Raw genomic sequence first — 11,793 nt, forward strand, 5'->3', positions numbered from 1 at the left:
TATCATCACATGGCATAGTGTAAATAAGAAATATGGGTTATTTTAAAATAGTAACACACCTTAATTATCAGGCACTTAAAATTAATAATAAGTCTCTGTGTTGTTATTTGGGAACTGGCTGGAGGGTCAGAAAAGTCCACCTACATTTTACAGGTGAGGCAGCTGAAGTGTGATATTCACTCAAATACCAGATAAAGTCATGAGACTAATTGCAGAAACATAGACTGTAATTGACAACTTTTGGTCTTATTTTGTAAGAACATGTTTGCACATAATATTAAGCAAATATTTATATCCTTTCCTTTATTATCATTTCACGTGACACTGAGATAACATTAGTGGCTAAGTGCTGTAAATCTATATTATAATTAAAAGACTAAACATTCCTCAAAGGACTTTGCCACCTATTCTAAAATATATGATATACTTGCAGTTGTACATGGGACAGTTGTATAATATTAAGCAGAGTTATGACCTGGTTGTTTTCATTTGGAAATTAAGCATGAGATATGAATGGGTCAAGGTTGCAGAACAAAGAATGGGCCAGTAATGGTTAATCTTGTAAAGCTGACTACACCTGTGAGGGATTTTCTTATTATCTGAAGAAGGCAAACCCATCCTAGATCTGGAGCACACTTATGGTATCAGCCCTCATCAAGGACATGGGAAAAGGAAGCTTTGCTTTTTGCCTGCTTGCCCTCACCCTTGCTGGCAAGTTCGCCTACCCTGTTGCTGTGGCCGGTATTAAGTTCAACTCTTTCAGGACTCCGATAGAGACTGGTAGCCCTCCAGGAATCCTCTCGGTCTCCAGCCCCAGATGGGGACTGCAAAGTCATTCAGCCTTCTGAACTAGACAACTACCAGACTTTCAGCCCTTCCGTCCTAAGACTACGCAGATGCCATCCCATAAGCCAGTCTAATACATCCTCCTTAAATATATATATATGCATATATGTATATATCATAACTGACAAATGTTTGTATTTTGTTCTATATATACACATACATCACACACACACACACTCATCCTAGCAGTTCTGTCCCTTTTGAGAACCCTGACTAATACAGACTGACAGTAAGCAGCAGCGTGAGATAATAAGAAAACGTGTAATTTTCAGAAATACCTAACTAAATAAGTGGTGGTGTACCATACAAGACCTGGGAATTACTCTTAACACTCATATATATAAAATAAAAAAATAATGTTTAAAAATATGTAAAATAGGAGGAGATAAAGCTGCACTGTATGAAGGGGAAAGGCGAAGCCCTTAAAAATGGGTGTAAAGTAGAATTAAAGCAACCATAATCATGGCCTTCCTCGGCACCAGAAGCTGGAGATATCCCCAAGCCACTCTACCACACTGGTGTTTGATTCACCCGAGACAGCTGAAAGCTGGATCCCAGGTTCGGGAAATGTGACTTCCTCAATTTTACTTCACGGGGCTTATGGTTGTTTGAATGAGCAGCCCCATCGGTATGTTTGAGTGCTTGGTCCCCAGCTGGTGGAGCTGTCGGGGAAGAAGTAGGTGTGGGCTTGTAGCTGGAGGCGTGCTACTTCGAGTGGGCTTTTTCATGTCCAAAGCCCACACCATCAGTTAGCTTTCTCTCTGCTTCATGCTTGTCTCAAGATGTCTGCTCTCAGCCACTGTTCCAGCGCCATGTCTGTCTGCATGCCTGCTGCCAAGCTCCGTTACCATGGTGGTCATGGACTCTAAACCTCTGGAACTGCAAGCCTCCACTAAACTCTCTGATAAGTTGCTTTGGTCATGGTGTCTTATTGGAGCAATAGAAAAGGAACTAAAACAGGGCTTATGACCCATTATCGACAAAAACCTTTAAAAGGTAGAATGTGCTTGGGAAGAAGGAAGAAGAAAATAGGAAAACGCTAGACGGTGCTGCTCTAAATTCTCAAAGAAACAGAGCCTCAACTGTTGTTCCAGGTGACAGAAAAACGCTGCCCTCAACACAGGGGTTCGAGCTGCAGGCAGAGTCCACGGGCAGAAGATCCAAATAATGTTCCATGTGGTGAAGTTTTAAACGGCATGGCAGCATCCTAGGAGCATCCGGCTCTCTCGGGATTCTCAACCCAACCCAAGTCCACAGGGAAAGAAAGCAGCCGCTGCTCCTAATTAAAGACAAGATGAGCGCCAATGACTGAGCTGAAGCCCGGCTGTGAGCTGATACTCGGTAAGGTTTTATTTGAGAATATCTGATGCTTTTGGAAATGCACTTCCAGGGTCCAGAGACACCTGCAGCATAGGAAGCAGCTTCATCCTGTTGATGGGGCCTCCAGTACTGCCTGCACCACTCCACACCTCCACTGCTATGAGGCAACTGTTCTGGGCAGGGCAAGGGCCAGGCCAGGCATCTACTGTGTCGAGCTTAACCGTTCCTCTCTAGCTATGTTCCCGGGCCATGCCAAGGAAAATTATACCAGGCCACTGTTCCTGCAAGGAGATGCTAACAGGTAGCCCATGTCAAGAAGCATGGAGATAAACATTGAATTTCTTCCTCCTGACTGGGACCAAAGTCAGCAAGAGGTAGAAGGACTCCATGCCCCATAGTTCCTGGGATTGCATGACAGCACACCGCAGGCTGGAGCAGGGCAGGAACCATTCCTTATAATCTCTCATCCCAGGACAGTAGAAGGCCACGTGGGCACTGCGAGCCCTCAGCGCCTTTCAGGTTTCTTGAGCTCTAACCCAGGACGAGCAGGCCCTTTCTCAAAGGCTTTGTTTCAGCAGCCCTCATGTGCTCATGCACTACTGTGTGGAAAGAGGAGTCCAGGATGCTGCTGGAGGGTTTCTGGATGGAAGCTTCCTACCTGTACCACTGAACACGGCTTCACTGGCCCAGCTGGCGACCAGGCCCACTGTGAGGACCACTGCCTGCACACTCCTGAAGGCCCATTCTCTGACAGCATCCACTGTCCTCTGGGAAGAACTAGGTTCACCTCAGCGGCGGAGCCTCAGGAAGAACGCATGTTTACACTCTGTACTCTCCAGTGGGTAATACTTATCATAAAAGTCCAGAACATACTCCTCCGTCTTGAAGCCAAATTTCTGATACAGCAGCATGGCAGGGTTGCTTGCTGAGACGTGCAGAGTCACATCCTTGCCCATGCATGTCTGCCAAAGAGTGGAAAACACAAGGTGAAGCCATGGGGACAAAGAGAATGAACAAATGAAGACAGTCTTCAGAAGGAAGCAAGTGGGGTACTGGGAACTGGGGCTGAGGTACAGGAGCACCTAACAACAGCTGGAACCAGGGCAGTGTAGCACCCAGCAACAGCTGGGAATCCAGGGGCACTCTGCAACTGAGCTGTGCGTCCCCAAGACTAAAGGGATTCATGTGCTAGGGGCAGGGAGATTGTTTTTACCCTGAAGCAAAAGGCCAAAGAGTATAGTTTGTTATAGAATTACATTTATTTATTTATTTATTTATTTATTTATTTATTTATTTATACTATGTATTTTATTTTACTATATGGCTGAAAGCATGTCTATGTATCACATGTGTGCAGGAGTCTTCAGAGGTGAGAAGGTGTTAATCCCCTAGAACTAAAGTTACAGATGGTTGTGAGCTATCATGTTGGTGCTGGGAACCAAACCTAGCTTTTCTGCAAAAGCAGTAAGTTAAGAGCTCTTAACAGCTGAGTCATCTCTCCAGCCCTGTTTATTATTTCAATTAAATTTTATTTCCTTACTTTTATGTGTCAGGGGTGGTATGTGTGTGGGCTCATGCATGTCATACTGCACAGACCAGAGGTAAGAGGACTATCGGGAGTCGGTTCTTTATTTCTACCATGTGGTCCCAGGGATGACACTCAGACCACCAGGTTCAGAGGCAAGTGCTTTTACTTTCTGTGTCAGCCCACCAGCCTCCATATTACTGGATTTTATAATTTAATTAAGTTTAAATATCAGACACATCAATACCAACAATATGACAAGCTCAAAGAACTAGAGAATGAGAAATTCTATTTTCCATATAGATGACAGTTATATTATCCCACAACCTATAATAAATCCTTTCCTAGAAATGCTAGAAAACAGCTGCATGGTGGTGGCGCACGCCTTTAATCCCAGCACTTGGGAGGCAGAGGCAGGAAGATCTCTGTGAATTCAAGACCAGCCTGCTCTACAAGAGCTAGTTCCAGGACAGGCTCCAAAGCTTCAGAGAAACCCAGTCTCGGGGGGGGGGGGGGCTAGAAAACATACTAACTTATATAAAAATCTTCTAAATACTAAAATTTTAATTATAAAGCCTGAAGTTTTCTCCACCTATATCCTTAGGTCTCTTTAAATCTGACATAATTAATTTCCCAAAACTGAGGCTTTTGCTAGGAACAGAGATGGTTCTATGGACATAAAGGCATAGATTCTTTAATTAGCCCTCACAGAATGATGTACTCCAGCCCACACAGGTAAGAACTATTTAATGATGAATTCAAGGCAACAGACAGTTTCCTTCTTTTTCTATGTATTTTTTCACTGTGTCAGAACACGATTATTACCCCAAGGACAACAGCATGGTGTGAGCACACAGAGCAATTCTATGGGGTGATGGCGGTGGTTTTAGACAGTCCACATAGATACCTAACCATGGCCATCACCAGGTACTACAGACTGGGTCCTATTTGGGCCCTGGGCTTACAGTCTGACTGGGATACAAAGTGCCTACTCATACAGATGAGCTGAGCAAACAGTCAACAAGGACTCGCCTCCATGCCAAGCCTCAGACTAAGCACCAAGGATGCCTTCTGAGTTATCATCCCGCCCTCCTCCAGGCCCTGCTAGTAACAAAGGGCCAGAGAACTGCCCAGGCACTCTGTGAGAGAGATGAACGCAGTGAGATGCATCCTGGAGGGGTACAAGGCACAAGGAGAGAAAGGGATGCAGAATTAACATGAGGCAGCATGTGTGGACACTAGGCAAGGGCTTACAGTCTCTGCCTTAAGTGATTTCTAGAAAGATGCTTTAAGATGCCTATCCACATCTAGGAATTATTAAGTGAATTTCACTAACAATTGATTAAGCATTAGAAAAACACCTTATCATTTCCATCCTCTCTTGAGGCAAGAACTCAAGGTCCAGGCCAGCCTATGGTATAGAGGGAAAACTTATCTCAAAATAAAACAAAGACTTTTGCCCAAATCAATATTGCATAATCTTTGTTGTTATTTTCAAGACAGGGTTTCTCTGTATAGACCAGGTTAGCCTCTAAAAATCTATCTACTTTTGCCTCCCAAGTACTGGCATTAAATGTGTGTGCCACCACCACCCACCTTGCATAATCTTCTACACCAAATAGTTTCTAAACAGAATTTACCAGAAAAATTCTTGAGGAAAAAAAAATTTTCTTGCTTGGAGGTTTTGTACCTCAGGAACCTTAAAGTTCAAAGAAACACGTAAGTTGCCTACATTTACTAGTTCATACAATAAAAATGTTTATTGATTTATGAGAAAAAAATCATTGCTGGGCCAGAAGTGGTAGCACATGCCTTAAGGCCCAATACTTGAGAGGCAAAGAGGTAGATCTCTGGGAGTTCAAGGCTAGCCAATGCTACAGTGAGATCCTGACTCAGAATAAACAGACAAAAAAATCCTTGCTCAGTGTAGTGACTCAGGTCTGTAATTTGAGCCCTCTGAAGACTGTCCAAGATTAGCCTGGGTGACTGTGGTGGTTTGAATATGAATAGCTCCCATAGGCTGAGATCTGAATGCTTAGTCACCAAGGAAAAGCACTATTTGGAAGGATCAGGAGGTGTGGCCTTGTTGGTGGAAGTGTGTCACTGAGGGGTGGGCTTTGACGTTTCGAAAGCCAAAGCCAAGCCCAGTGGCTCTCTATTCCTGTGGGATACATCAGATCCAGCAGTCAACTCTCAGCTACCTGTCTGCCTGCATGTCATCATACTCCAGCTGTGAGGATAATGGACTTCTCAAACTGCAGGAACGCCCCAATTAAATGCTTTCTTTTTATGGGTTGCTATGGTAATGGTGTCTCTTTACAGCAACAGAACACTGACTAAGACACTGACACAGTAAATCCCATGCCAACCAGGGTTTAATATCAATATCTTCCCTAAAAAGCAAAACAAAATAATCTTTTTGCTTGTGGGAAAAAAAAAATCACTGCATTCATTCGGAGTGCACTGCTTATTGATTCAACTGTGATGGGCGCTTATAAACAGACTTATTCCAACACAGGCATTGCGTGTGCTTTTACAGTCTCACATATGGTATTCTGCTGTCTTATTTATGATACATGTTCACCTAGGGGCTTCTCTGAAGCCAAGAATAGAACCTTATTTTAGGGGCTGGCTGGAGGTTTAATCCTGAGAGGTGACAATGGCTTCCTTTTGCTTAGGCTATGCTGAACAAGTCAGCTCAGCCTCATGGCACCTCTAAGTTTTCCTAGGAAGCCCTGAGAGGTAAATCATGAGCAGAGAGAACTTGCCTGAATCAGATGATAGATCATGAACGTGGCAATCCCGGCTCTTCTCCATTCAGGATGGACAAGCAGAAATGAAATGTAAGCTTCATTGTACTTCACGTCTGGAACCATGAAGCCAAAGGCAACAATGACTTTTTTATAAAGGACTACAACACTGAAGTCTGGATACTGCAGACACTCCGACAGGTCAATGCCTAAAGAAAAGAACCAGCCAGACATTCAGACCATGTGCTTTTTGGAACTAATGAACAAGCTGTTCAGCCTGTACTTATTGTTACACCTGCATGCTAAAAAAAATTCCCCAAATTGGAGGCAAAGCCATTACCATAGACACCACACATTCAGATCAGAAAAATGCATTTTAGAAAATATCAAAATTAACATAGTCTTTTCTAAGTACATATGCTAAAAGCAGAGAGACAGGACAGGATGGGTAGCAGAGAGATTCCAGGTTCAGAATGGCCACACCTGGCTTTGACTCCGCCTCGTCTACCATGTGTTTGATTTGGCACATTTTAAAGTTGCCTCATTTCTTGCAATCTGTTAAGCTGAGGTACATACTGAGCCCTGACACAGCAGGGGTAAAGGTTCTTGACAATGCCAACATCGTGTTCTCTCTTTTTCTTCTATTGTTGTTCCTGTTGTGTGTATGAGTATGTATGAATACAAGCGCATATGTGTCACTGCATGTGTGTGGAGGTCAGAGGACAACTGTGGCAAATCTGTTCTCTCCTTCCTCTGTAGGATCTGAGGAAGAATTCAGGATGCAGGTTTAGGTGACAAGCACTTTCACCTGCTGTGCCATCTCATGAGCCTGCTAACATCATTTTCTTTACCTCACTCACATACCACCGACAATCTTCCTATTACAGCTTTCACAATAAACTGTAAATGCTAAAGGTGGCGAGAATAATGTGTGACAAATACCTAACATCAGGGCAGAAGGAGCTGACACTCCCAGAATGTGACTTTCAGCCCAGTGCCACCCCAGAAGAGATGGACCACACTGTCAGACCATCAGCAGGGCAGGGCTCTGCCCTGATGAAATCCGTACATCTGTAAGACAGATGTGTCCTGTAGGTTGCAGGCCCATAGAGAGTACGGCTATAATTAGCAATGAAATTGCTGATTGGCGACCTAGGTCTTGGCTGATAAAATGACAAATCATCCTGGTTTACCCCGAGTCCTGAAGTCAGAGGGCATTTGGCTTCTTAAGAACACCTTTGGATGTCCTACCATTCTCTAAGAAATAGCTAAACAACAAAACACAAAAAACTATTAGATAAAAAACGAAAGTGTTCACATGCCCAGCTATGAGTCTGTGTATCTTGGAGAGACATTACCTGGTATCTAAACATAGGCAGAAGCAAAACAGGATGAATCTTTTATTCTGGAAGCAGAGACAAACAGGGAAGAAAAACAAACAAAAACACTGTTGATTACTTTAATTGCTTGCTTCTTATTTTTAGGAAAGCGAGAGGCATTTATGCTTTAATATTTCTGTTAGTAAAGACAACTAAATGGAATCAAGAGTAAAGAGCTTGGGGTCACATGGCAGACACTATTTAAAAACAGACCCAGGTGATAGATACAGAACAATCAATCTGCCTAGCGTGGAAGTAGGAACATACCAGGCCAGAAAAACTCCTGACACATGGAGTTGATGGTTGGGATGTGATTTGGTCGGACGTAGCAGTAATCGAGAGGTGCGTCAGGCTCAGGTGTCCAGTGAGGGTCACTCCTGTGCAGGTGGGAACGAATCTGGGACAGGAGCTGGAGTTTGGGTGGCTTTGTCTCATAATCACGTCTTCAGCACCACAGAAAATTAACAAATTCAAGTCAAGAAAAACACTCATTACTTCTAGCTATCTGACTCACAGCTACTTTGAACTGCTTATAATATCACACAGTTTTATATGCTAGCTAGTATGCAGCCTTAATGTTTTCTAAATTCACTCAGAACTCAGATCAACCCAGACTCCTTTGGTACCCACCGGGGATTGCATGAGGTGAAGTGAGGAACAGAAGCGCCTGACACAGGGATGCTCCTCTAGCATGAGCAGAGGCCAGAGGAGGGAGGGGCTGCACAACCCCACTGGCAGCTGGAGATCACAAGAGAAAGGTTGCATTGGGCCTACAAATGGCCTTTCCATGGGTTTGCCCAGAGCCGAGGGATAGGCGAGGGGTCAGATCAGGGTGACGGTAGAGCTGCAGAGCAAACGTGCTGCCTGCAAGCCAGCTGGCCTAGGCTGAAACAGTTAACTCTAGATTGACAACAGACTGTCAAAAAAAAAGTGTGGTCCAGGTGTGGTATCACAGGTCTTAAATCATAGCATTCAAGGGGCAGAGGAAGGCAGATCTCTGTGAATTCAAGGGTAGCCTGGTCTACACAATGAGTTCCAGTCAGACAAGGACACATAGTAAACCCTGTTTCAGAATTAACTGATTAATTAAATTTATTAAAAATGGTTTAGAGTAATAATGATACCCAAAGTCAACCACAGTTCTCCACAGATGAATGCACCTGCAAGCATACATGCATACACACACGCACATGCACACACGTGCACACACACGTGCACACACGTGCACACACATGCGCACACACGTGCATACACACACGCGCACACACACGCGCACACACACGTGCATACACACACGTGCATACACACGCGCATACACACACGTGTATATACACACGCACACACAAAAAGATGGAAAACAAACTGTCCCAATGTTCAGTTAAGATACTGGCTCAACTGAGACTGCTTTCCTTTCCTTTCAGTTCACAGACTATTAAATATAAATAATTTTGATACTGTGAACAAAAGCCAGTTGTAGTTGATACATGCTTTTAATCCCAGCATTAGGGAGACAGAGGCAAGCAGATCTCTGTGAGTTCATGGCCAGTCAGGTCTACTAGCAAGTCCCAGAACAGCTGAGGCTCTGTAGAGAGACCCAGTCTCAAAAAAAAGAAAAAAACCAAAACCAAACAAACAAACACACACACACAAAAAAAAACCCAACTGGGCAGTAGTGGTGCATGCCTTTAATCCCAGCACTCGGGAGGCAGAGGCAGGAGAATCTCTGTAAGTTTGAGGCCAGCCTGGCCTACAGAGCAAGTTCTAGGACTGACTTCATAGCTACTGAGAAACCCTGTCTCGAAAAAAAAAAAAAAAAAAAAAAGATGATGATAATGACCAAGAAACCAAAGTTAACTCAGTCTTCTTGCTTTCTATACTTCTTTCAAAGGACCACCCTGTCTGTCCTTGCCTGAACCTGCTCCACGTCAGGACATATTTACCCCTATAGACTGGGTAGAGAAGCCAACAAGATCACCCCTCCTGACAGCCCTGACATCAGGGATACCTGATATAAGGCTTCAGGATCCGAGAAGTATACGGGCTGACAATACTTTGGTCCACAGCCATATCTTCTGATCCCACCAAACGATATAAAAATCTGGTGGTCTGGTGCCGGAATCCTTTCCTGGTTGGTAAGGCAGTCTGTGGGAAAGAAACAGTTTATATAAAAAGAAAAGCACTCAAAAATGGCAACCTTCCACGTCTAATGAGCCTTCTGCATGTCAGGAGGAGGTCTTGTTTCCAAATAGGTCTACCTATTTGGAAAGCTCAAGTTTTGACATAAACTTAACAGGTCTTTGCCTAAAACTAAACACAAAAAAACTAACATGGGTGGGCTATTTACTATTTATTATACAACCACAGTTTCATCTTAAGAGCTGCCAGCGCCAAAGAGCTTTTTTTTTTTTACTATGCCCCCTTTTCACTAAGTAAATATGGCAGACATAGGAGTTATATTGCTCACCAGCCCCAAAACCTGTCACCACAGTAAGGAAGCCCCACAGAGACTAGGCAAAGGCCTGGCCTTAGTTTGCTAGGCAGGTATGGGGCAGAACTGGTTGCTTTCACATGCTTGCTCCTTACTGGCCACACTGATGCGAAGCGGTTCTTCTGTGTGGCTGCTAACCTGGGGCCCTGGGTCATGTAGTAACACAACACTGCAATTAAGGTTGTAATACAAAGAGCCCCAACCAAGATGAAAAGACCTTCACAAAGGGGTGCCAAGATGAAGCTAAGAAGTCGAGTTGTCTTTTAGAGCCAGTCTGCTCTTAGCCCAGAAAATAACTTGTTGAAAGAGCAAGGTTTTTCCTTTGTAATTTGCCTTCAGACTTTTCCAGCCTGGACACCAAACTCCTCAAAGCCAGCTTTGAAATTCTTCCAAGGCTTCAAGTGAATTTCAAAGTAATCTTCAGAGCTGTGGTGTGCAGTTTCCAAAGGACACAAGCAGTTCCTCCCACCTTTGCAGGTATAATAAGGGCTCCTCCTATCAGAAGGCAGAGTCTACCCCGAACCCAGCCAGCTGTAAAGAACTTTGACCTATCAAAGTGGCAGAAGTAGCACCAAGAACTTCAAGCCCAAATCTTAAAGACAACTGGCAATTTCTTCCACCTTGATGCATGGCTGTCAGGTGGCTCCAACAAGGACCTGGAGCCGGAACCTGCGAATGCAGCCACAGACACGACCCCAGAGACCCAGTCTTCAGCTCACAAGGTAACCGAACCATTCAGCTGGGTCCAGTCAGGCCAGAATCCAAGAAATAATAGCAGTTCTTATGGCAAGCCATTAAGTTTGGGGTGGTTTTCAATGCAGTGTCGGGTAACTTGTACCCTCTGGGAGAGAGAGCCCCGTGGATATCACAGAATTCCCCTCTGCAGTCTACTCTTCTCCACACCACTCCTACCAGCCCAGACCACCACCGCCTTCTATGGGCCACTCTCACCCCACACCGTACAGCCTCCACATACAGGCCAGATGCCTCTTTGTTGTTGTTGTTGTTTGTTTTGAGACAGGATTTTTCTGTGTAGCTTTGGTGCCTGTCCTGGAACTAGCTCTTGTAGACCGGGCAGGCCTCGAACTCACAGAGGTCCGCCTGCCTCTGCCTCCCTGAGTGTTGTTATTAAAGGTGTGAGCCACCACCACTTGACCAGATACTTCTTTTAAAAATAAACTGGGCATGGTAGCTCACGCCTTTAATCCTAACACTTGGGAAACAGAGACAGGCAGATCTCTGTGAATCCAAGACCAGCCTAGTCTACTAAGTGAGAACCAGGTCAGTCAGGGCTACACAGTGAAACCCTATTTAAAAATCAAACATCAACTCCCCCACTCCCCCACACCCTGTTCACAATTCCTGTCTGGATTCCCACTGTCAAGGACCTTTTCAAGGCCTCATCTTCCTGAACCAAACTCCTGTGTCGCGATGGTCCCATGACATCCCATGACATCTATCAGTCTTTTTTTTTTTTTTTTTTTT

The 11,793-nt window shown here is 44.4% G+C and overlaps 1 protein-coding gene across 2 annotated transcripts in view; it reads right to left on the minus strand.

Moving 5' to 3' along the window:
* Window positions 1-283: 283 nt before the first annotated feature.
* Kat14 (lysine acetyltransferase 14) overlaps window positions 284-11,793 on the minus strand; it is a 33,204-nt gene continuing 21,694 nt past the window's right edge. Inside the window, exons 7-10 of one of the 2 annotated variants that reach the window (XM_005365510.2) lie at window positions 9,826-9,962; window positions 8,088-8,263; window positions 6,460-6,650; window positions 284-3,128 (exon numbers count right to left, since the gene is read on the minus strand). In XM_005365510.2, the coding sequence (XP_005365567.1) occupies window positions 2,955-3,128; window positions 6,460-6,650; window positions 8,088-8,263; window positions 9,826-9,962 (678 nt within the window). In that variant the 3' untranslated portion in view covers window positions 284-2,954. Of the gene's footprint in view, window positions 3,129-6,459; window positions 6,651-7,799; window positions 7,847-8,087; window positions 8,264-9,825; window positions 9,963-11,793 lie in introns of those variants that run through there. The other variant, XM_026788483.1, reaches the window with a different exon arrangement.

Source organism: Microtus ochrogaster, unplaced genomic scaffold, assembly GCF_000317375.1.
Source record: "Microtus ochrogaster isolate Prairie Vole_2 unplaced genomic scaffold, MicOch1.0 UNK3, whole genome shotgun sequence".
NCBI classification, from domain to species: Eukaryota; Metazoa; Chordata; class Mammalia; order Rodentia; family Cricetidae; genus Microtus; species Microtus ochrogaster.